Raw genomic sequence first — 25,872 nt, 5'->3', positions numbered from 1 at the left:
TAGAGCAAAACGATATTTTAGAACCAAGAAAAAATTTGGCATGACCTTCCCTAAAAATAGGACCAAAAAGAATGCATAGTGCCAAAATTCTCGCCGAAACAGAAATGAATCAAAACATTCCGGCAAAATATTGGCAACTATCGCATTTCAAATACCGGTACCTTCAAACACAAACATATATGCAACACCACAAACATACATAGATCTAGCTAGGCCACAAAAAGTGCATGTGCACGTTGTTGGAGCGAGCTAGGGAGAAAAAAAGTAGATCTACATCATGAAGATAGCTTTCCCCTTACTTACCTATCAAAAAAAGGTAATTTCACCACTTAATTTTGATGAATCTATGGTGGAAATGAGGTGAGGAGGAGGAGATGGCCGAAAGCTTGGAGAAGGAGGTGGAGGGAATGAAGTGGGGAAAATGAGCGGGTAGGTGTGGGGCTGTCCAAAATATCTTGTTGGGGTCCCAGGTTACTAATGGCGCACCACCAGCAAATGCGCCATTAGTAACCCTGGTTACTAATGGCGCACCTGCAGGTGGTGCGCCATTAGTAGTTTTGCAAAAAAGTAAAAATAAATAAATATATATACTAATGGCGCACCGGGTAATAGTGCGCCATTACTAGTTTAAACTAGTAATAGCGCACTGTGAAACGATGCGCCATTAGTAGTTTTGCAAAAAAAAGAGTAAAACTCTTTTACAGTAATGGCACACTGTCTGCTTGGTGCGCCATTACTACTTAGAACTAGTAATGGCGCACTTCGACCTGATGCGCCATTAGTATGTATGGAAAAAAGGAAAAAAAGAATAATTTAATACTAGTGGCGCACCCTGTTTCTGGTGCGCCATTAGTGTCTTCCACACTAATGGCGCATCATCAACCGGTGCGCCATTAGTATATAGTAGTGGCGCACTGCTTCCATGGTGCGCCATTAGTATCAATCCTATCTATAGCCCTTTTCCTAGTAGTGTTCGGCGACATCCTGAATTCGCTAAAGTCTCTCTCTTTATCAGGAGAGCCTTGGCCGGACTACGGTCAGCAAGGATGGGATTCGGATGATGAAGAAATTCAAAACCCACCCACCACCCAATTCGTAGCCACTATCGACGACTTAACCGACATGCTCGACTTCGACTCCGAAGACATCGACGGTATGGACGACGATGCAGGAGACAACCAAGAACCAACGCCTATAGGGCATTGGACAGCCACCTCATCTCACGATGTGTACATGGTGGATACCCCTAAAGGAAGCAACAACGAGGAAACCGGGGATGGAAAGAGGTATCGATCTCTCAAAAAACAATCAAAGCGTCGGCGTAAACACCGACCCAAGCCCCGCCTCGATAAAGACCCAGCCATAGAGCAGGATGAGCCGGTAGACGACGAGCATGCCTTAGAGCAACCATCCCAACAGGACAACCTGGATAGAGAAACCGAACATCCCTCCCCCGGCGAAAATGGCATTCCAGACGACCCTACGCCGGACAAGCCCATGAACCCTACGCCGGACAAGCCGGAAAACGGCTCGTTGCAACCGCACGCAGCCTGAAAAAGCAGAAGCGGAAGCTAAAAACTGCGGAAGATGCACTCAGGATTAGATGGAGTAAAGTAATCAATACCGCAGACAAATACGGCGACAGTCGCCGCACTAAAAGCTATCCGAAGAGAAAGCTACTGCCTGAATTCGACGAGGAGGCCTTAGAGCCCTCGCATTCCAAAAGTGAGAAAGCCACACGGTCGGATAGACGACCCCATGGCCAGCATAAAGCGACAAGCAGCGCCGCACTTAAGTCGGCATGCGACCCACTTAAGGATTCGCATCATGGCCCAGACAGGTCCATTTACGGGCCAAGAAAGCAAGCTCTCGTAAGCAATGCAATAAAGCCATTATCAGAATCCGGCACACCCAAATACAGGGGTGCCGCACACCCCTTATGTTTCACCGATGAGGTCCTGGATTATGAATTTCCAGCGGGATTCAAACCCGTAAACATAGAGGCATATAATGGAACAACAGACCCTGGAGTCTGGATCGAGGATTATATCCTCCACATACATATGGCTAGAGGAGATGACCTCCACGCCATAAAATACTTACCCCTCAAGCTTAAAGGGCCAGCCCGGCATTGGCTCAAAAGCCTTCCTGAAAACACAATCGGAAGTTGGGAGGAGCTCGAGGATGCTTTCCGAGCAAATTTTCAAGGGACCTATGTCCGCCCTCCGGATGCAGACGATCTTAGTCACATAACTCAACAACCCGGAGAGTCAGCTCGGCAATTCTGGAATAGATTTCTTACTAAAAAGAATCAGATAGTCGAGTGTCCGGATGCTGAAGCCTTAGCGGCTTTTAGGCATAATGTCCGAGACGAATGGCTCGCCAGACACCTCGGCCAAGAAAAGCCAAGAACAATGGCCGCACTAACAAGCCTCATGACCCGCTTTTGCGCAGGAGAGGACAGCTGGTTGGCAAGATGCAGCACCAGTGACCCAAGCACATCCGAAACTAGGGATGGAAACGGAAAACCGCGACGCGATAAGGACCGTCGCCGGACTAAGGAAAAAAGTCCGAAGAGCACGGCAGTCAACACCGGATTCAAAAGCTCACGACAGAATCAGAAAAAGCCGCCCCTCCAAGATAACAGGGACGACCTATCCAACCTAAACAAAATCTTGGATAGGATATGTCAAATACACAGCACTCCCGGAAAGCCTGCTAACCATACCCACAGAGATTGTTGGGTTTTCAAACAATCCGGCAGACTCAACGCCGAACACAAGGGGATCGACACACCAAGCGAAGACGAGGACGAACCCCAAAAGGAGAGTACCAGGAAACAAAAGAATTTCCCACAAGAAGTAAAAATGGTAAACTTACTCCACATAACAAAACGTGCGGCGCCCATAAAGGTACGCGCCCCACGGCCTATCCCAAAGGAATCCCGCCACTGGTTGTCAAAACCAATCATCTTCGATCATCTGGATTATTCTAGAAGTGTCAGGAACCCAGGCTGGACTGCCCTAGTACTCGATCCAATAATTGGCGGACTCCAGTTTTCAAATGTCCTTATGGACGATGGCAGCGGACTCAACCTGATATATCAGGACTCAATCCGCCACATGGGGATCGACCCAAAAATAATTCGCCATAGCAAAACCTCCTTTCAAGGAGTAACGCCAGGTCCGGACACCCATTGCATGGGTTTTCTCCGGCTCGAGGTTATTTTCGGCTCTGCTGATAACTTCCATCGCGAAAAGTTGACTTTCCACATTGTCCCATTCTCAAGTCGCTATTAAGCACTACTGGGACGCGAAGCTTTTGCCCGCTTTAACGCAATACCGCATTATGCATCTCTTACGCTTAAGATGCCCGGTCCACGCGGCAGCATCTCCTAAAAGGGGAAGCAGTGAGAACACCTCCCCCAAGCGGAGGATTGTGCGGCCGCTTTAACAGCCCCACAATACAATGGCTTCACCAGCCAGAACATCGGAACAGGTCATTAAGACCACGGACACGGATAGACGAGTCTGGCACAAAAGTATCGTTGATAAAGGCTTAGTGGCCATTTACCCCTGCACTAGGGGCTTCACACGTATAAAATAAGAGACAATAAAGCTCAATTTTTCACATTTTACATTACACTTGGTTTATTTCATATAACTTTTGTTCGGCACGCCCCTTTTTCAACTTAGTTGCTCTCCTTTTACAGATGAACGTCGTGCTGCGCCCGTCCAGGATACGGCACAACGGAGACACAGGCGTAGACGTGCAGTAGGGACCCGTTCCAACGATTCTTTTCAGATTAAGACCCTGCATAAACCTTTTTTACTGTCTCTTGTTGATACACATCCCCTGGTTCTATGACCAAGGGGGAGGCTGGCGTCTTGGCATGTGGCCATGTCAGAATTCTTGCGCGTACCTGCACACTAGGGGCTTATACCTCAGAGCGTTACCTCGCCCGCTCTCATAAAGACCGAATACCTTAGGGAGTGTTCGGCGTCGCGAGTTTGGCCTTATATGCATCAGCTCCGAGTCATGATTTTGGTCAAATGTTGGGTTGCCCGGCTCCAGTGTTCGGCCGCCTTACGTTCCGCTCTATCGGCTAAGGCGGCACCAGGAGAACTACTGCGATTGTGCCCTGGTTCGGCCAGGCGAGCACCTCAGTAGAGAAAGACGAAAACCGACTGTCATGATATGGCGTGAGACTGGTCAACCACTCGATGACTCTCTGGAATCTGTAGGATTCCTCCGCATTAACGAAGGGCCGTTTCCCGGCCAGGCACATACGCGCCCCGAATTCGGGCAAGCGCAGTCGCCACCAGGGGCTACCTAAATAGTCCCATTGTCAAGCTCCTATGGCTAAGTGAAAGTGTTAAAGAATTATAGTCCGGTTGCCTAGCTCGCTGCGCTATCACCTCCTTTGTAGGACCAAGACGTTGGATTAAGTGTGAAAATGCGCCTTCTGCGAGCACCCCCGCACTATGTGCGTGGGGGCTCAAGCCAACGACTGCAATCTTTCAGATTTTGTATATATATCTTAAAACGGCCGCACATGAGGTGTTCCAAATACTTGAAGGCACAAGTATAAAAGGCTACTACAATTCATCAAAATATTGATTTATAATTACATATGCTATCAGAACATAGCATCCTTCGAGCACTGCGTCTCTATTACACGAGCGCCTTCAAGGACTTCCTGAAAATAGTGCTCGGAGGGTACTCGGCTTTTGTCCGAATCTCGGGATGCAACAACGGTGGTCTCCATCTCTGCCCAGTATGTCTTGACATGGGCAAGAGCCATCCGTGCGCCCTCTATGCATGCTGACCTCTTCATCGCATTGATATGTGGCACCGCGTCAAAGAATTGCTGCACCAAGCTGAAATAACTCTTCGGCTCCGATCTCCCCGGCCACAGATGACCCATGACGTACTTCATGGCGAGTCCGGACAATCTATTCAGTTTGGCTCATTGAGCCAGACGATCGTCCACTGCCAGTGGACGCTCTGGATTCTGGAACTGCGACCAGAAAAGCCTTTCCACTTCGCGATCTTCTTGATCTCGAAAGTATTCGGTCGCATCAGCAGCACTCGTTGCCAAATCCAGATAGGTGTCCTCCGCACTCCACATCCGGTCCAACGGAGCAAACTTCGGATCGCAAAACTAACTCCGCAGCATAAAGGGCTTTCCAGCCGCAATCTGTCCGGCCTGACGTAGCTCCTCCTTCGCAGCTCTCATCGCAGAGCGAGCGTCCTTGGCATCAGCAACGGCCTTCTCTAAGTCTGTCTGTCTCGCCCGGTCTTCTTTCTCAAGAAACGTGCAACGGTCAGCAGCACTTTTTAACTTCACGGCCATCACGGCCATCTCCTTCTTGCTTTGGCAGTGAGCAGCCTGTTCGGCTCTCAGCTCTTCAAGGGCCTTCTCGGCAGCCGCATCACTTTTCCTGGCTTGTTCCTTAACTCGGGCAAGTTCCGCCCGAAGACTCTCCACAGCGGCCGCACCATCTGCGTCAAGCACACACATTGTAAGATACTGGCATAAAGCTCCTCTTACCAGATGCTGCATGAGGAATTGCATACCTTGAGCCTCATCAAGCCGCTCGTTGACGAGCGCGATGTCGGCATTTGCCACGTCAAGTTGCCGCTTTAGTTCGGCAAAATCATCAGTTCGGCTCGATTCTGAACACTTCGCCACCTGTATACAAAGGCGACATTTTAGACCTGGGATTATGATCCTCTGCACGCCGTCAATTTTGACAACACACAGAGTCTCAGGGGCTACTATCTACACAGGGCGCATCTTGTTTATGCGCAACTGACAAAGAAGTACATTATCAAACGTACCTCAAAACCCGTCAGCAAACTTCTGACGGCATCATGCAATCCGCTTTCCACGGACGAAATCCTTCCAATCACCGTACCCATCAATGCACGGTGCTCCTCTGAGATAGAAGCTCGCCCCAGCAAAATCATCGGCTCCTCCGACCGCGCATTGGACGGTGCCGGACTCGTCCTATGACCTCCATCGAAGGCCGGACGCGGAGAACCTTGGGGGAACATACGACTACCTTCCACCCCTGCCGGATTCGGAGAAACCCTCCGCGACGACACCTCAGGGTCGCCCGCCTCGCCAGGCGGTACGGCAGGGGGAGGCGTTCCACTCTCCATCATCTCCGGAAGAAGATCCCCCGAAGACGAGCTCTGCTGAGAACGGCTGAGGTTCGAGCTACAAAGTAAAATTTCGGTTAATCTTTTCAGATAAAAAGCAAGGATTTCTCTTATCCCTCTAAAGGAAAATCTTTCTCTACTTATGGCTCGCTGGAGGGCTAATGCCTTTGAGGGCGTAGTTCGGCCGAGGATCTCCCCGGCGTCGGACCCTCTGACGAGGACTTTTTCCCCCGCTTTGAGGCCATGGTCTCCGAGTCATCGGAGGCGGCCCTCTTCTTCCCCTTAGGAGAGGAATTGTCGGTTCTTCCCTTCGGAGCAGCCTCCTTCGAGGAGGCCATAGTTTCCTTGTCCTCCCCCTCACTTCCCTCCAAAGGCACGATCTTTAACATCCTGACTAGCACGGGATCCGGCCTGGTCTCAGGAAGGGGAGCCGGACACCTGATCAGCTTTGCCTTCGCTATCCACTCCTGTTTAAAAGGACAACTCTTTTACGGGCGAATTTATGACAATTTTATGGATAGCGAGTCCGGGCACAAGGTTACTTACTTGAGTATCCGGGCGATTGCAGCTTAAACCTGCGTCCTCGGTCAAATCCGGACACATTGCTTGTGATCCGAAGAACATTTTATACATCTCCACGGGCGTTGCGCCCATAAAATGCTGGAGAGCTCGTGGTCCCTCCGGATTAAACTCCCACAGACGAAGGGAGCGACGTTTGCCGGGCAGTGTTCGGCGAATCAGCATGACCTGCGTCACCTTGACCAGGTTGAGGTCTCTTTCTAAGAGATCCCTAATGCGGCCCTGCAACAAGGGCACATCTTTGGATAACCCCCAATCTAATCCTTTGTTGACCCATGATGCTAGCCATGGTGGGGGACCCGAGCGAAAGGCAGGAGGCGCCACCCACTTGGTGCTCCTGGGAGCGGTGATATAGAACCACTCTCGTTGCCACAAGCCGAGCTCCTCTTGAAAGGAGCCCTCGGGCCATGGAGCATCAGCATTCTTACTTATGACAGCGCCTCCGCACTCTGCGTGCCGTCCCTCGATCATCTTCGGCTCCACTCCAAAAGTCTTGAGCCATAATCCGAAGTGAGGAGTAACACGGAGGAACGCTTCGCACACAACGATGAATGAGGAAATGTGGAGGATGGACTCCGGAGCTAAGTCATGAAATTCCAGCCCATAATAGAACATCAGCCCCCTCACGAAGGGATCCATCGGGAAGCCTAACCCCCGAAGGAAGTGAGACATGAACACTATGCTCTCACCGGGCTGGGGACTGGGAATAGCCTGCCTTTGAGCAGGCAACCTATGCAAAATTTTGGCGGTCAAGAACTTAGCCTCTCTCAACTTTAGCACGTCCTCCTCCATGACGGAGGAGGGCATCCATCGGCCTTGAAGGTCGGAACCGGACATTGTCGAAGGTCCGAAGCGCCTAGAATCTAGAGCCTAGGGTGTTGGAACTCGAGGCGACGGGCGAACTTGTTTTGAGATTGGAGAAAAGGAGTAAGGCCTTGGTCTCTTTATAAGAGGTTGAATACCAGGAGCCCTCCCCGTAACCGTTTGGGACTCGCCTTTAATCGAGAAGACATGCTAACGGGCACGATTGGGTTACCCACGTCCGTATTGATGAGAATCCCGTAAATAAAGGGGACACGATCTCTGCTTTGACAAGACGTGCCAAGGAACCCGCCTCGCAAAACACGCTGAGGTGGAAAAGTGAAAACGATTCGAATAAAGGCTTGGCCGTAGTGTGATGTCACGCTGCGGAATATGTCAGCGGATTAGATTTGTGTTAATATTATTCTCTCTGTGGCAATACGTGGAAACTTATTTTGCAGAGCCGGACACTACTCTTGGTGTTTACAAACTTTTATGAAGAATTTGGAGGAGGAACCCGCCTTGCAATGCCGAAGACAATCTACGCGCCGGACTCGTCGTCATTGAAGCCTGGTTCAGGGGCTACTGAGGGAGTCCTGGATTAGGGGGTGTTCGGGTAGCCGGACTATACCTTCAGCCGGACTCCAGGACTATGAAGATACAAGATTGAAGACTTCGTCCCGTGTCCGGATGGGACTTTCCTTGGCGTGGAAGGCAAGCTTGGAGATGCGGATATTCAAGATCTCCTACCATTGTAACCGACTTTGTGTAACCCTAACCCTCTCTGGTGTCTATATAAACCGGAGGGTTTTAGTCCATAGGACAACTTCATCATACAACAATCATACCATAGGCTAGCTTTTAGGGTTTAGCCTCCTTGATCTCGTGGTAGATCTACTCTTGTACTACCCATATCATCAATATTAATCAAGCAGGACGTAGGGTTTTACCTCCATCAAGAGGGCCCGAACCTGGGTAAAACATCGTGTTCCTTGCCTCCTATTACCATCCGGCCTAGACGCATAGTTCGGGACCCCCTACCCGAGATCCGCCGGTTTTGACACCGACAGTAACCTTATACCAATGTTCTATGGCTTGCTTAATGGCCAACTACATCTATTCCAACGAAACTTTGGAATAATGAGGTTGTTGCCAAAGAAAGAGGAGATGGTGCGCATTAAGAAATTCAGACTGATATGTTTGCTCAACGTGAGCTTTAATTATATGCTTACTAAACTTGGTACAAACCGACTAACGCGGATTGCACAGTGTGGTGCAACCGACTAAAACGGCTTCCATGCTAGACAGAAACACACCAGAGGGTGTGGTTGTCTTACATGAAACACTACATGAAATCCACTCGAAGAAACTAGATGGGGTGTTCTTCATAGGTGACTTTGAAAAGGCATACGATATGGTTAAATGGTTGTTCCTCTAGCAAACCTTGTATATGAAGGGATTCAATGATTCATGGAGTAAGTAAGTCGATTACTTTGTACAAAAAGTTAGCGTCGGGATTAAAGTGAATGATGATATAGGTCACTACTTCCAGACGCAAAAGGGTCTAAGACAGGGGACCCGATATCTCCTATCTTGTTCAACATAGTGTCTTGCGTCTAAGACATGGGGACCCGGTGTCTCCTATCTTCTTCAACATAGTGGAAGATATGTTAGCAATCCTCGTAGGTAGAGCTAAAGAGTTCGGAAAAGTGGGAGGACTAGTAGCACATCTTGTGGATGGTGGGGTATCCATACTACAATACACCGACAACACTATTATTTTCATGGAACATGACCTGGCTAAGGCTAGAAATATGAAGCTGGTGCTATGCCTGTTCGAGCAATTGTTGGGACCGAAGATTAATTTCAACAAAAGAGAATTGTTCTTTTTTGGGAGAGTCAAAGATGAACAAAATGCTTATAGACTACTGTTTGGTTCTGAACTGGGAACCCGACCGTTTAGTTATCTGGCATACCAATTCAACATCACAAACTTTCTAACAAGGAGTGGAATGCATTTAGGATCAATTTGAAAAAAAGCTGCTGGAAGGTTAAGCTTATTCTTAAGGAGGTCGGTTGATACAGATAAACTTAGTGCTCACGAGTATGCTGATGTTTCTCTTGTCTTTCTTTGAAGTGCTCGTAGGGGCATAGAAAAGGTTAGACTTCCGCCGATCATGATTTTTTTGGCAATGTTGTGAAATAAAGAGAAAGTACAGGATCACTAAGTGGGATATCATTTGTTGACCCAAGGACTAGAGGTGGCTTGGGATTGAGAATTAAGAGGTAAAGAATAGATGCCTACTCACTAAATGGTTGAATAGGATTTCTGTTGAGACCAATGGCACGTGGGTACAAATTTTGCGTAATAAGCATCAACAATCTAAGACCTTGGCTCAGGTTATCATTAGACCCAATGACTAGCCTTTCTAGAAGGGGTTGGTAAAACGAAAGCAGTCATCTTTCATAGGACTAAATTTATCATTGGAAACGATAATTCGACTAGATTCTGGGAGGATACATGGTTAGGTGAGACGCATGTGGCCACATAGTATCCGTCCTTATGTAATATTGTACAACATAAGGAAATTTATGTTGCTACAGTTCTACAGCCGACTCCTCTAAATATTCAATTTCAAAGATCTTTAGTAGGCGACTGATGGAATGCATGGCTACATCTAGTGCAGAGGTTGATGGACATTCATCTCTCCGATGAGCCACATCCAATTCATTGGAGACTATCTGTGAGCGGAATTGGTTCTGTTCCAATTCCGAAATCAATACATATTTGGAAGATTAAAGCTCCCTTAAGGATCAAGGTCTTCATGTGGTTTGTTCACCTTTTTCTTGAGTGTCCACTTACGAAATTATTATGGTGCTCAATACATATAACTTTTAATGTTCATCCCCCAACGAGCATCAACACATTACTTGGGACGTGGCTTAACGGTGTGGACATACAAATAGCGAAACATATTCGAATAGGGATATGTGCACTATTTTGGGCGATACGGAATACTAGAAATGATTTGATTTTTAATGGGACAAACTTCACTAATTTTTTGCAGGTTATCTACGGAGCTACAGCTTGGATCCGTATGTGGTCATTACTCACGCAGAATACAGAGAGCTTTTGGTTATCGGGTGCAACTGTTGGGAGACGGTAGCACGAGCTATCTTCAACCGATTTGGCTGGCAAGCTAATAGTGGGCTAGGAGCGTAGGCATCGTGGCCTGTTCTTTCTCGCCGGATGTGGCATTTTTTTTATGTTATCTTCCGTTTTGCACTCGGATTGTGAAACTTTTGCGGATCTATGACTATGTTACACTTTTATTAATAGTATGGCTGCATGCATCGATTCATGCAGAGGCCAGGTGTTTTCCTCCTTTTCAAAAAAAAAAGGTTTGTTCACAAGGAGATGATTCTGACCAAGGATAACTTGGCAAAGTGAAGATGAGAGGGTAGTCAATGATATTGCTTTTGCGATCGAGATTAAACTATTATACACTTGTTTCTCGACTGTACGCTAGCCAAACTCTTATGGCGTTCGATGAATGGAAGTGTGTCATACATCGCATGCCAACTCGAGAGGAACGGTCCATCGGAGATGCATGGGCAGCAAGGACATATCAATGTTTTCTTTTATCAGAGGACATATCAATGTTATATTACAGTTTGGTCGCAATCAAAATGAGGAACGGTCCATCGGAGATGCACGGACGCCGGTTTCTTCTTTTTTGAAAACAAAGTGCGGATTTGTTTTGAGGCAATGGGTCCTCCTCCGTTGATTTCTATAAGAGAAACCGTCAAGCATAAATACAGATACAAACACTCACATACACGCATGCATACTCATCTCTATGAGTGCATGTATGCACATCCTACTCATGTGAACATCAATAAGAGACTCATTCGAAAAAAAATATCAACGAGAGACTGAGTCGACAGATCTTCAACTTGACGAAGTCGTCAAACGACACATGGTTGATGGGCACGCCAAACCGTGCAAAGAGTAGCGTCGGAAAGACTGAAATAAATTCAAGAAAATGTGACCATCTATGTTAAGTATAGGGCATGAACCGGCTGGGCTGGTTCGAACACAAGGAACCTCGCCATCTGAGTTATGCTCAACTTGCGGTTTCAATCGTTCTTATCCAAAGGATGCAGAAATCAATTCGCATTAAAGATTTACATGTCGGCATATTTGCTTTGTTCTTTTTGCATTTTCATTTGGTTATAGTTGGATCCCCTTGTACACGTTTCACTAGCTTATGTTCCCCGAAGAACGGTTTCACTCTTTTATGAAATTATGAGGCGCTGAGATATGTATGCATTCACATGAAAAGCGCGAGGCCTACCTACCTAGGCATTGGAGCCAAAAATTGACCATTGCACTCTCACGCTCCTTCCTAGGAGCCACGGGCAAATATCCTTGTGCGACAACCCCTAACTGGTAGATTGTACGCCAATAGGGGTCCAGCGCAGCTTTTCCATCCCCGCATTCGACATCCTTCACCGTGGTACCGCCGCCGTCCCCAATGGCTGGACGATTATGTGCCCTACCAGATGTAATTGGAGGAGAAGGAGAGCAGGGTAGCGGCGTGGGGTCATTGTTGTGTTCCCGAAGGGGACGAGCACCGAGCTATAAGGATATGCTATAACGCAAGTCTAAGAAGCGGCATCGAGCTATGTACATAGTGCGTTGCTGGTGGATACAGGAGGAAGATGATTTCGGCGCGCCCAAGATTTCTTTTTTTTTTGGATGGGTGTGTTTATAAGAACCTATGATGCTATATATATTTCTTTGTGCCTTTTCACAAAAATAGAGAGAATGCCCTAAATTATTATCAAAGAAAAATTTCATGTTTAGACAACTATAGCTTTCTTTTTCAAATATGGTCGTACAGAGGGTGTTACTCTAGATTGTTTTCTCAATATTGTTGTTGACTAAAATTAATATATTTAAGACCGACCACTACTTTAGATATCACTACAGATGAGGTAAGCGGATTTTGAGCACTCGGGTGCTCCAACCCCCTATATGTGTATTAAATTCAAAAAAACCTAGAAAATTCAAAAAATCTGGAATTTTGTGATATCCAACCTAGGTGCCCAATCTACTCACGTGTGGAGTTTGGTGAAAATATACCCAGGAATGTATTGCCGGTGAAAAAGACAAGAAATTCTATGTATAAAAAAACTGTTTGGATAGATTTTACTTCCGGCTGTATTTTCTTCGCTACGGATACGTTTTCTAGTATTTTTATTCACAAAACTTCACAAGGGAGTACATTGGGCACCGAGGTTTGATATCCCTAAGTTATAGATTGTTTTTAGTTTTCCTCGTACTTTTCAAATTTAATATTCATATAGGGGTGTGGGGCACCCAAGAGCTCTGGTGTATTTCCCTACACATGAGTTGCTACTATTTTCAAAACAATTGGGTACTACTAATGCTGTTAAGAGATGTATCCAAATTCATAGATGCGATCACCAAAGTCTGGATAGAGATCAACGTCGATGCCGCTTTCAAGACTGAAACTGGCGAGCCATCGTGTCTTTAATTGTTAGTGGTCAGTCTTGTTCAGTTCTAAGGTCAGAACGAAGTCTGGATAGAGATCAACGTCGATGCCGCTTTCAAGATTTTTCAGCTGCCTTTGATCCTTGGGTCGGATTTCCTTATAGTGGTGAGCACTCTTAGCAAATTAAGATGATACACTAAGATGGAGTTATTTGATCAACTAGGGGGAAGTTCTGTACAATCCAGCTTCTCCTGTGGGCGAGTCTGCATGATATGGTAGACAAGTTGAGGATTATGTTGTTTTCCTGAAATTTGCATATGCACCATCTCGTGCTTCTTGCTTTGCATTGAAAATTGTCATAGCGTCACTGTGTGATCAACCTTTTCTCTGTAAACCTTAACAGTAATCTTAAATACCAAACCGAACAACATATTAAATAACTAATGGCGTAAATTTATTATATGATTTGTACTTAAAATATGTGGTGCTAACATAAGACAAGAGTGTACCCGCAAAAAAACAGACAAGATTGATGCAGTAGGGCATTTTGGAGACCAAGCTCCATGGAGCCCTTTATTTTAAAAAATTGAAAATTGATAATTTTATTTTTGAAAAAACTGAAAAAAATACACGATGTAAAGTATGTGTGTGTGAAAAAATTCAAGATGAAACACCTTGAATTGAGAGCTACACAAAAAAACAATATCATGGACTTTGAGGGTGAACAGTACATATGCTAAAAAGCCCGAGATTTGTCTTTTTTGTGTAGCTCACATTTTAATGTATATTGACCTGAAAAATTGCACACATGTACATTATTTATCTAGGTATATGTGTATTTATTTTCTGAATTTTTTGAAACTTAATAGTTTGAGTTTTGATGTTTTCCAATAAAGGCCTCCATGGAGCTCGACCTCCGTTTGGCATTTTCGAGATTGATGAAACAAACAACATAAATTACATGATTACATATGATTGGTAAAAAGAAAACATGATAGTAAACACATTACATGGTAGTGCCACACTGAAACATTAATGTCAAGATACAGCTTCTCATTAAAAACTTATACGACAGATAGATTCAGATCGCCCTGGACCATGATGGCACACGACTATAGTATCTCGGTGCATAGTTCACGCAGGCAAGGCTAAACTGCAGAATAATCAGAAAAATACCACGGCTTGGCGAAATTGTCATCATTCCCTTCTGTATGAGCACTATGGTTGTAACGCCCTCGATACGGCTATATCTCCCACGTGTCGAAGCACGACTTAGAGGCATAACCGCATTGAAAGCAATGTCGCAAGTGAGGTAATCTTCACACAACCCATGTAATACATAAGCGAAAGAGATACATAGTTGACTTACAATCGCCACTTCACACAATACATGAATAAAGCATTACATCATCCACATACAGACAAGGTCTGACTACGGAACCAAAATAAAAGAAAACTACCCCAAATGCTACACAGATCCCCGATCGTCCCGACTGGGCTCCACTACTGATCAACTGAAACAGAACAACATAACGGACACGATATTCATCCTCCTTGAGCTCGGTCGCGTCACCTGCACGGTATCGTCGGCACCTGCAAACTGGTTTTGGAAGTATCTGTGAGTCACGGGGACTCAGCAATCTCGCACCCTCGCGATCAAGACTATTTAACCTTATAGGAAGGGTAAAAGGTATGAGGTGGAGCTGCAGCAAGCGACTAGCATATAAGATGGCTAACATACGCAAAAGAGAGCGAGAAGAGAAGGCAAAAGCACGGTCGAACAACTATGATCAAGAAGTGATCCTAGAACAGCCTACGTCAAACATTACTCCAACACCGTGTTAACTTCCCGGACTCCGCCGAGAAGAGACCATCACGGTTACACACGCGGTTGGTGCATTTTAATTAAGATCAACTTCAGGTTTTCTACAACCGGGCATTAACAAATTCCCATCTGCCCATAACCGCGGTCACGGCTTTCGAAAGTTCAAAACCCTGCAGGGGTGTCCCAACTTAGCCCATCATAAGCTCTCATGGTCAACGAAGGATATTCCTTCTCCCAGGACAATCCGATCAGACTCGGCATCCCGGTTACAAGACATTTCGACAATGGTAAAACAAGACCAGCAAAGCCACCCAGATGTGCCAACAAATCCCGATAGGAACTGCACATATCTCGTTCTCAGGGCACACCGGATGAGCAAGACGTCGGGTAGGCTAGCCCAGAGTTGCCCCTGGTAGCCCCGGATATCGCTCAGTTGGACCAACACATAGAGAAGCACTGGCCTGGGGGGGTTAAATAAAGATGACCCTTGAGCTGGCCGACCCAAGGGAAAGAAAAGGCTAGGTGGCAAATGGTAAAACCAATGTTGGGCCTATCTGGAGGAGTTTTATTCAAGGCGAACTGTCAAGGGGTTCCCATTATAACCCAACCGTGTAAGGAACGCAAAATCCGGGAACATAACACCGATATGACGGAAACTAGGGTGGCAAGAGTGGAACAAAACACCAGGCATAAGGCTGAGCCTTCCACCCTTTACCAAGTATATAGATGCATTAACTAAATAAGAGATATTGTGATATCCCCTCAAATATCCATGTTCCAAACATGGAACAAGCTCCAATCTTCACTTGCAACTAACAATGCTATAAGAGGGGCTGAGCAAAGCGTTAACATAGCCAAACAGCGGATTGCTAGGACAAGGTGGGTTAGAGGTTTGTCATGGCAATATGGGAGGCATGATAAAGCAAGTGGTAGGTATCGCAGCATAGGCATAGCAAAAGTGCGAGCATCTACCAAGCAAAGATACAAGTGATTTCGAGGGCATGGTCATCTTGCCTGAGATCCTGCAAGAAAGAAGAACGAGTCCATGAAGAAGACAAACGGACGTAGCCGAACGGATCCTCACGAACGCGGCGTTATCGGAACTAACCCGAAGAAGCAACACCGGAAAGAAGCAAACAACATAGTAAACGACCATGACATAGCATGGCACGATGCGCAAACAAGTATGATGCATGTCCGGTTTAATGAGGCATGGCATGGCAAAGTGCACAAACAACCCTACAAATTAAGTGGAGCTCTGCATATTGACGGAACACCACATCAATTATTTAGTTCTCTCTCTGTTAGGTACTCAAAAATATTAAATGTTGTTAAACATGGCAAGAGGAGAAGCACAAGACATTATCTATTTAGGCAAGTTTAAATGAGGCCGGAACGCCAAACAACAATTCCTGTAAATCCCCATATGTATTTATCAATTTGGTGCAACAACAATTTTAAACATTCAAATGTTATTATCATGATGCAGATGACATGGACAGGTTTATGCAATTTTTATTAAAAGTTGACAAGAGCATTATGAAGCATTTGTCACCGTGGTGGAAAGGAAAGGGGTGCCACGGCAACGATAACGAAAACGGTGCCATGGCAGCATTCTGGTTCCGGTACTCGATTGAGATACCGATGCAAAGGGGAAGTGTGCGGAACGTGACATGCAAGGATGGTGGGGTGATCTCGGATACCGAGTTCCCATATGTGGGTGGCAAGGCAAAAAGAGGGGCGACGTGCATCGACAATTCGAGCACGGAGCCAGCACGAGCTTCTCATACAACACACAACATTCGTTCACGGGCGTAGTCTCGAGGGTTATACCTTTGAAGCGTGCATTATCGGAACGGATCGAGTTCGGCGGTAGGGGTACACGTGTCGAAGGGGAAGTAGTTGTTCACGGGGTCGTCGTGGGAAGTAGCGGTTCACGCGACGGTAGTTGAACTTGACGTTTGCGTTACACGGGTCTTCGGCGACGGTCGTCGTACATGGTTCAGAGTGGTACTTGATGATTTCGGAGACGGCGGAAGACGAACTTGGCGGTTCTCGTTGACCTAGTACTTGGCGTTATCTCCGGTTCGGCGATCATTTTAGGCGTCGAACGTCGAGGTCTCCGGCCGTAGTGGTACTTGGTGAATCCCGAAACGGTCTTGGCGTCTTCGTGCGTAGGGGTACTTGTTCGTTTACTCCACGGTCGTGGCGGATCCACGCGATGGTAGTGGTACTCGCGAAGAGGTACTCGGCGGTCGTCGTGTAGACGTTCGGTGAAGAGGAACTTGCCGGTCGAATCCAAATCGAAGCCAAACCATGGAGGCCTCGGGTGGGCAGCAGCAAGGCAGGCTACAGAACATGTCCGTGGCCCACGGAGAGGTCGAGCAGGACGCCGAGGAGGGCAGCAGAGGCGACGGACGGAGCAAAGGGGCCAAGACCATGGCGCAAGGAGGAGAAGCAGGGCCAAGTACGTGTTGGGGCGAGGAGCTCCTGCTCGCAGCGGCGCGGCGCCGGAGCATGGGCTCACCGTCCGGAGCGGCACACGGCCATGGAGGATAGGGAGGACACGGCGGGACGGCGGACAAGCGACGAGGAGGAGGCCAAGGGGCCTCGTTGGAGGTAGAGGTCGCCGGCGGGGTTGCGCGGTGGCGCTCGGCGTCCCTGGCGATGTGGCGCTGGAGACGAACCCGAGAAGGAGAAGGGATGGACGGAGCTCGACGGGGCGACGTGCGGGCGCCGGACCACGGGCTTCAGGCGCGAGTAGGCGCCATGGAGGAAGGAGGCCAGGGCCTCGAGGTGGAGCAGCTCCGGGGCGGAGCTTTGAGCTCGGCCGGAAGCGGCCATGGAGAAGGGCGGCGCTGAGGCATGGTGTGCGGGGCTCTCGGCGTTGAGCGGCGGCGGAGGTTGGTGGTGCTTGCGGGGCAGCGGAGGTCGCGGGCTGGCAGCGAGGAAGAGATCGAGAGGAGGGAGAGACCATGGGGATCGAGGAGCTGAGCGAGGTTGCGGAAGGGAAGCGAGGACGAGATGGGATCCGGAGAGGAGTCGGGCAGCGGTCTCCCTGGCGGCGCTGGGAGAGATCGAGAGGGAGAGGTTCGCTGGGCCTAGGGTTAGGTGGGGTGTGGGCTGCGGCTGGAAGTAGATGGGCCGGTGGATGGCATTAGAGGCCGGCCCCGTGGAGAGGGAAAAGGCCTGGCTGGGCTCCTCTCTCCTTACTAAAAGAAAAGAGAAAAAAACAGAGATTAAGAAAGAAAAGAAAGAGGGGGTTAGGGGAAGAAATTGGACACGCAGATAATTTTCCCGGACCCACAAAATGTGCTTGTTCCGGGAAAATAGAAAAGGCCATGATTGAGAGATCTAAATTCAAATCCATTTGAATTTAATTCAAATGGTTTGAATAAGTTCAAGGTAATGAAGAGTCCAAAAGTATTCAGATTTTTAGTGGAGCTCCGAAGAAAGATAAAAGAATTTATGGGCAAAGTTTGAGGAGCAAACTCGAAGAATAAAAGACATGTGATTATTTGCAAGTGTGTTCATGGGTGATTCCGAAAATGGAATATTTAATATAGCTCCCTAATATCGGGAGGATAAGTTATAAAGAGAATCACCATGTGAATTCCCTCGATTTAAAAGGACCGAAGATCCATGCAATTTATTTAGTGAGTTTTAAAACGGGTTGCATGATGACATGATGCAATGCACATGATGCAAAGATGAAATGCAACGAACCAAACAAATCCCATGACGAAACCCGAAAACCCCGGAAGGCATCTGAAGCTCCAGTTTTGGGGCGTTACAATGGTTGACGGGAACGATGACCAGATTGGGCTTCTTGAACACTAGGCGGCGAGACGAGGAAGTCTCGTGCAGTATGTTTGGATGTTGATATTCAGGCCAAGATATTGATATTGACATTGGATGGGCCGAATTTTTCTGTTTAGATACACTTGGAATTGAGTCCACGGAATTGTCCTGAGATATTCGATGGCCCGCACGAAAGCCCGCCTTTCTATTCCCGAATTCGGAGGGGTCGAGCTAGATTTTCGTTGTGATATTCATTAACGCGCCAGCACTTACCCCATCGACCGCGCTCACGAAAAGAAGAGGCAGAGCGGCGAGCGGGAGAAGAGGCGAACAGGGCCGTGACGTAGAGCATCCGGCAGCGCGGGTCAGCCCCTCTCCGCCCTTCTCCTTCTTCTCCGTTCTCTCGGGCCGACAGATCCACTCCTCCCCCGCATACCGCCTAGTCCTCCTGCCTCGCATCACCCCACCGCCCCACCTCCTTGCTTGTCCCGCCGTCTGCCGCCCATGGCTGCCCGCTTTTCCCATCAGCGCGGCGCCCCTCCATTGCCGGATGTCATTGGAGCCTCCCCCTGGCCGCTTCTTCTTCTACCCCCTACCCCCATAGCCATCTTCCCTGTCCCAGTCCCTAACCCCATTAAGAAACCCTAAATCCCCAATCCCTTCTACTTACCACGTATGTGTCAGTATGCTCATTTATTTTTTTCCTTTTGATGAACAACAGGTTAGTGGATTGGTCAGCAGATCTGAAGGTCAATGGATCGGAGCATGGATTCCGAGAAGCCAGATCAAAGGTAACTGAAGAAAACACCATTGCTCTGCTATGCTTGTGATGGTCTGATGGTGTAGAGATGTTCTTTTTATTTTTGTTATGGTCAGATCTATTATGCTTGTTATGCTTGCTTGAATGTGTGATTTGCTGATTCATATTTAGAAATGATTGATGCCTAATTATGTAATTATTGTGTAGCTCCATAACATCAGATCAACTAGACCTGATTTCTTACATAATTGAGGAGAACAAAAGGAGAAAGAGGAAAATGATAATCTTGACAAAACTTTACTTTGAATTGGTTCTTCTCGGAATGGAATACCTTATTTCACACAGAGCACCTCGTGGAATATGTAGTTTTAGTGATGATGAGCACAAATACACACTTAGGAAGTACTTGTTGAAAGATATGTATGATGGCTCAGAAGTGGCATGCTATGATCAGCTACGTTTAACCAAAAGAAACTTTCATGATTTATGCACAATGTTGCGTGAGAGGTGTGGTCTAAGTGGTAGTGTGTATGTGTCTGTAGAAGAAAAGGTTGCCATGTTCTTGCTAGTAGTGGGTCACGGTCTGAAAATGAGGTTGCTTCGAGGCACATACAAGCGGTCTTTGGGAACTATAAGTACTCACTTTTCCGGAGTCTTAAGAGCCATTCTATCTATGCATGGGGAGTTCATTAAGCTTCCAGATGCTAATGTTCAACCTCCCGATGATTACTAATGGAAGTGGTTTGGTGATGCACTTGGATCACTAGATGGTTGTCATGTAGATGTTTCAGTTCCTGTGGCTGCCCAAGGGAGGTACGGGAATAGAAAGCAAGCTTTCACTACTAACATGCTCGGTGTGGTGGACTGGAACATGAAATTTCTATATGTCTTACCTGACAGGGAAGGTTCCGCTTCCGACTCGAGAGTCCTTCATGACTCCATGAGAACTGATCGCTGAGATGCAGTTGTTCTACCTCATGGTATGGCTTTTTTCTTGGCATTTTCTTCTCTTTAATTGCGTATGTCACAACCAACCTAATTGGCTTGTTTACCAATAGGAAAATATTACTTGGTTGTTGCTGGTTACACAAATGGGCCTGGATTTCTAGCTCCATTCAGATCCACTCGGTATCACTTGAAGGAGTGGGTATCAAGTCAGCAACAACCCCAAACTGCCAAAGAGCTATATAACGTGTGCCACTCTCGTGCTAGAAATGTAGTAGAGAGAACTTTTGGGTTGTGGAAGAAGAAGTGGGGTATTCTTCGCACTCAAAGTTTCTTTGATATAAAGGATTAGGTACATGTGTCCATTGGGTTTTCAATAACATGCCTACCGGAATGAGAAATCATTAATGCTTAACTAAAACATTTTTGCAGATTCGAATCATTAATGCTTGTTGTGTGTAACACAACTTTGCGAGGGATAGGTAGCATATGATGGACAACTTATTGCTACAAGAAGTGGATAATGAACTAGCTTCTCAGCCAACTGAGGCTGATGATGTTAACTCAATTAGAAGTGTCCAAGTCACTACTGCATGGACCAACTTCAGGAACCAACTATCTACTGACATGTTTGCTGAATATGTTGTGGCGCATGCAAATTTATAGCAATAGTACGACATGTGGATTAGGAAGATGGTGTTCTTTGCTTTTGTGGTAGCTAGATGTTGGATTAGCAAGATGGTGTTCTTTGCTTTTGTGCTAGCTAGATGATGGATTAGCTGGATGTTCTCTTTTGTGCATAGCTATTGGATGGTGTCTTTTGGATATTTGGTACATCATCATTATGAGAATGCAATTAATATAAGTTTCCTTTTTTGTCAATTGTTATTCAATTTTTTCTTTTAGCATCATGGTTGAAGAAACAAAGAAGAAGTATAGTAGAGATTACTTGACATGGACAGATGAGATGGACGAGGTATTGTTGGCTGTCTTTGTTGAACATCACAACAGAGGTGATCAGGCCCAAAATGGATGGAAACCACATGTGTACACTGCTGCTATAAAGGCAATGCGTGACAAGTGTGGACTACACATCACAAAGGACAAAATATGTTCAAGGATGAAGAGTTTTGACAAGCCCTATGGTACGATTAGCAAGATTCTTTCTCAGAGTGGATTTGGCTGGGACTGGGTCAATAACAAGCTACTCATGGATGTTGATGATGTGTGACATAAATATGTTGAGATAAAAAAGGATGCTTAATTAATTTATTCTATGTCATAAATACATGCAAGTGATTTACTTTGTATGTGTGTGCAGGCTAATCCGAAGGCAGCTTGTTAAAAGAACAAAGAAGTGAAGAATTGGGAGGCAATCTGCACAATATACTCCAAAGATCATGCAACCGGTGATGGTGCAATGACGAGTGCTGAAAGTAAGCGCAACCAATAGAACTAGACGAAGTAATCATCGAAGCCTCTCCAGAATTGCCACCAAAAAGGAAGCGAACAGGTGATGCTATCTTGTGCATGATTGGAGACATGAAGGGTTCTTTCCATGATGCTTTGAAATCACTTGAGCCACTAGAACTGCCCAAGGTCACTCCTCGTCTTGAAATCCTTGCTGCCCCTGAAAAGATCCAAGACTTGACTCGTTCAGCCATGTTGCGAGCATATGGTAAACTCATCCTTAGTGAACGCCTATTCCAAGCGCTTATGGAGTTACCTATGGAGTTTAGGAAGGAATGGTTGTCGATGCTCAATGAGAAGAACACCATTTGATTAGTTTCAAGTGCTTATGTGTCGTTTCTTTTTTCCAAGTAATAGATATGAACTTGCTGGACTAATTACTATGTTATTGTAAAGATGGAAAACACTTGTACCATGTGCTTCATTTCCAAAAACACATGTACTTGAATTTCCTATGTTATGTGATGTTGTTGGCTAAGTGCTGCTAATTTATATGTGCTGCTGATTTGTAAGTGCTGCTGATGTATGTGTTGCTGTTGTTGTATAAGTGTTGATGTACAAGTGCTACTGTGGAAGTGTTGTTGCTGCTGTATAAGAGCTGCTGATATAGAATAAGTGCTGCTGTATAAGTTATGTTGTTGTATATTGGATAAGTGCATCTACTTTATAATTTCTTCCATTGTATTCTTCATATATTATCATTCAAAAAAATATTTTGCATATAATTTAGTTTCAAACATTACATCAAAGTTCATTTTTCATCATTTGACAAAATGGACAATTCCAATGTAGAGAATGACCATCCAAACAAGCTTTAGAATTGAGCCTCTCAGTCGAATTCCAAGTGACAATTCTGTGCACATCCAAACAACATAATTCATGATCAATGTCAATATCAAAGTAAATGAGATTTGATATTAGGGTCAATTCAATGCCTTGGGGTTTCCTTGAGGAGCTTAAGGTGCTTTTGGCCTATGCCACAATCTTCATCCATTGGATCGGCAGCTATGTCTATGGAGCAGGCATGTGCATGTGCGTCGGCTGCAGGCTGAGCCATGCTCGTGCCGCATGCGACATGTGCAGGAACGGGTATGCAGGCACTTGGGCGGCGGTGGAGGCAGCGATATGGGGTCCAGTCGTAGCATAATGACCTGAAAAAGCGATACATCGTGACCGTGGCTGCGGTGCCTCGGTTGAGTAATCACTGTTAGAAAAATAAGACACGTTGACGATGAAGACCAGTGTGTGTGCGCGCATTGGGCATGCCGAATCGTGACAAGACTGCGTGTGTGCGCCGCGTAGCTGTTGCCTAAAAAGCCAGCTGATGAGCTTGGCTAGTCCAGCCTCCAACGCTAGTGGTTAGTTCAGCTTGTTAGTTGGTTAGCTAGCTAGATGGACGGCCGGGTTGTTTGGGCGCTGTGGTGAAGCTGGACGTGAGCATGAGAATAGGGGGGTAGTTAGTGGCGTGAGTGGTGCATGGTGGTTGTGGCCGCATGCATCGTGGAGTGTCAAGTCTCTGTATAAATGGTTTTCTTTGAGTGAATGGAAAAATGATTGAAAGGCCAAAAGCACAATGTAGCTACGTGGTCACCAAGGGAGTTCTCTAGGCAAAGGCCATGTGTTCTTCTTCCTTGGTATATGGGTGTGTTTGTCAGTGTCCAGGTCTAGTGTGTTCTTGAGAATAGCCATGAGAGAAGCAAGTAGAAGAGGAGCGGCTCCGTGGAGAGGTGGCGCCAACAATCACCTCTTTAACCAATCTGGCCGGCGGAGGGTAGGGGAAAGTTGAGCTTTGCCCTTGCTCCCTCCAGTTCCCTCGTCGCAAGGTTTAGGCGCACGCCGTGTTGGATTTGCCCAGGAGGAGGAAAAAGACTCACACACACAAGCTCAAGGAAGAAGAAGATACACACACTTTGTCACACACACATAGTGCCTTTTCTCGTTATCTTCTTGTCGACCCAAACAGAACTGATTACAAGTGTATTTAAAGGAAACATGCAACACATCAACAGCAGGGGAAGCGGAGAGCTTCGCATCATCGAGCGCGTGGTCCAGTCGACCTCGGGGGACGAGCATGCCTTGGGGACGAGTATGTCCCCAGCCACAGCAGCATCTTCGTCACCGGGTGCTTGATCGCCGCGCCGAACGAGCCCTCCACCTTCTTCCTTGCCCATTTAACCTCGTATTCTCGACCGGAGGTGGATGCGCTCCGAGGTGGATGCTTGATGTATGCAAGACGATGGGGGTTTAATTGCAGTTTCTCACGCTGGCACGCTGCCCACCCTGGCGGCATCATGGCGTGCATCGCGTACGTACGTTTCAGCTTCACTGGAACCACCCCTCACAAGAAACGGAGCGACGATTAATACGATCACCACTCAATGCAAAGTGGTTATTAACCAGACAAAAAATATACACGATGGTGTGCACGGAATGGCAAATCAAGCTGAGGCCGGACGGAAATGCTCCCTTTCGCTTTTGTTTGGTTGTATTTCCCCTAGGTCGTCATGCTGTGGTACATGTCTTGTTGGTTTCACTACTCTCATCTCCCTGCCGTTTCCATTGTCACGCTACTGCATGCGCGTCCTCGGTCCGAGCGTGCGCTCTCATGATACCCAAAAAGTGCCGGATACACGCAAGTCTAGCTTGTCATCCGACGCCCCAGATGAAATGACACCTGCTTTACCTGCGCTTACCTGATGTGAACCACACGTTTCTGCTGCTTATACATGTGTTGAGGTCTTAATTTTGTGAAGTTCGTATTTTTTAAGACAATCTTGTCTTTTCTTCCCATGTATTTTTTGTTGTTAAGAATTATTGTTAATTTAGAAACAATTTTTTTAAGTTTTTCTTAAAGGTAAATAGATTGTTATTGTTAAGCATCGATCATGTTCAGTAGTCTAGGGTGTCTTATGTTTTTTGTTTTTGTAAAAATGATTCTGATCTATTATCAAAATTCATCGGAAGTACAAAGCATGCCAAACGTAATAAAACTTACATCGGGATTCCAAGACCACTATACAACCTCCAGAACGAGTCGTCGTCGTGTAGCCATCGCCGCTCCCCTATAAGAGTGGGCTTGAACTTGTCGATGACAGCCGGGAAGTCTTTGTGCATGTGCCCCTAAGGACCAACGCTCTGGAGCGGCAGTTGTCGCCGTTGAACCCTTGTATAGATCTGAAGCAGCTAACATCAAATCTAGCCACATGACGAGAAACTCTAACCTTGTCCCCCAAGGAGATGGCAGGAATCTATGTCGGAGCTCCGTCGACTACGTCCAAACAGACGAACTCGAGGCGTTGGAGCTTGAAAGACAAACGCGAAGAAGTAGCAACGCCATCCGCCTGAACGCCGCACCGACAAGGACTAAATTAAAAAGCCTCAATCTAAATTACAAACTGGAGCGGAGGCACCGGTATTTCCCTCACTGCCACCGGCCGCTGAAGCGGTAGGCGGAGAGGAAGCGAATCCACGGGCTCGCCGGTGAAGTGTGGAGGGAAGAGCTTGCCTTAGCCATGTTGAAACATGCTTTAGCCCCACGTTATATATAAAGCAACAACCAAACAATACACGTCTGAATGATACAAGATGGTGAGGCAACCTACATACAATGCCGATCCCAGGATACTGCCTCACGCAGAACGCAAATGAGTACACCACCAAAAGATAATAAAGCAAGATCGAGTACAACGCCACGCTACGCCCTATAACACCTAAGCTCACGACAACATACTCATGAGGGAGAGTAGCGCTGAACGTCGCCGCTGCCAAGTCCACACACAAAAGGGTCTTCACTCGGAACCCTTCAACCGAGAGAGAAGCACCACGGCGGCGTCTTCAAGAAGATAGGTGTGCCCGCGAGTGTCGCTGTCGTCGGCGACAAAGCGTGGAGCATTCACCCGGAAGCTTCCCCATGCCACCACGAGGTCTTCAGGACAGGCGCAACGAGATAAGATCCCCAGGTCTGGATCAGGGCGCCACCATTGTCAAAGACAAAGCATGCC

At 46.8% G+C, this 25,872-nt stretch overlaps 1 protein-coding gene and 1 pseudogene across 1 annotated transcript; both read left to right on the top strand.

The window, feature by feature from the left end:
* The first annotated feature begins 17,737 nt into the window (after positions 1 to 17,737).
* On the top strand, positions 17,738 to 21,632 carry LOC147961548 (uncharacterized; annotated as a pseudogene).
* LOC147961547 (uncharacterized) lies at positions 21,315 to 22,183 on the top strand. Its single transcript, XM_087533857.1, has 2 exons — positions 21,315 to 21,659; positions 21,735 to 22,183. Exon 2 carries the CDS (start codon positions 21,932 to 21,934, stop codon positions 22,181 to 22,183), a length of 252 nt encoding a protein of 83 aa, XP_087389983.1. The 5' UTR covers positions 21,315 to 21,659; positions 21,735 to 21,931.
* The last annotated feature ends 3,689 nt before the right edge of the window (positions 22,184 to 25,872 follow it).

The sequence above is a fragment of the Triticum urartu genome, chromosome 7A (genome assembly GCF_056163025.1).
Source record: "Triticum urartu cultivar PI428250 chromosome 7A, HENAU_Tu73, whole genome shotgun sequence".
NCBI lineage: Eukaryota > Viridiplantae > Streptophyta > Magnoliopsida > Poales > Poaceae > Triticum > Triticum urartu.
This window is presented reverse-complemented; position numbering and strand designations above follow the sequence as displayed.

Bases quoted from the DNA above. Each gene is read 5' to 3' on its own strand.
- LOC147961547 (XM_087533857.1), top strand. From the start codon at position 21,932: ATGATTGGAGACATGAAGGGTTCTTTCCATGATGCTTTGAAATCACTT.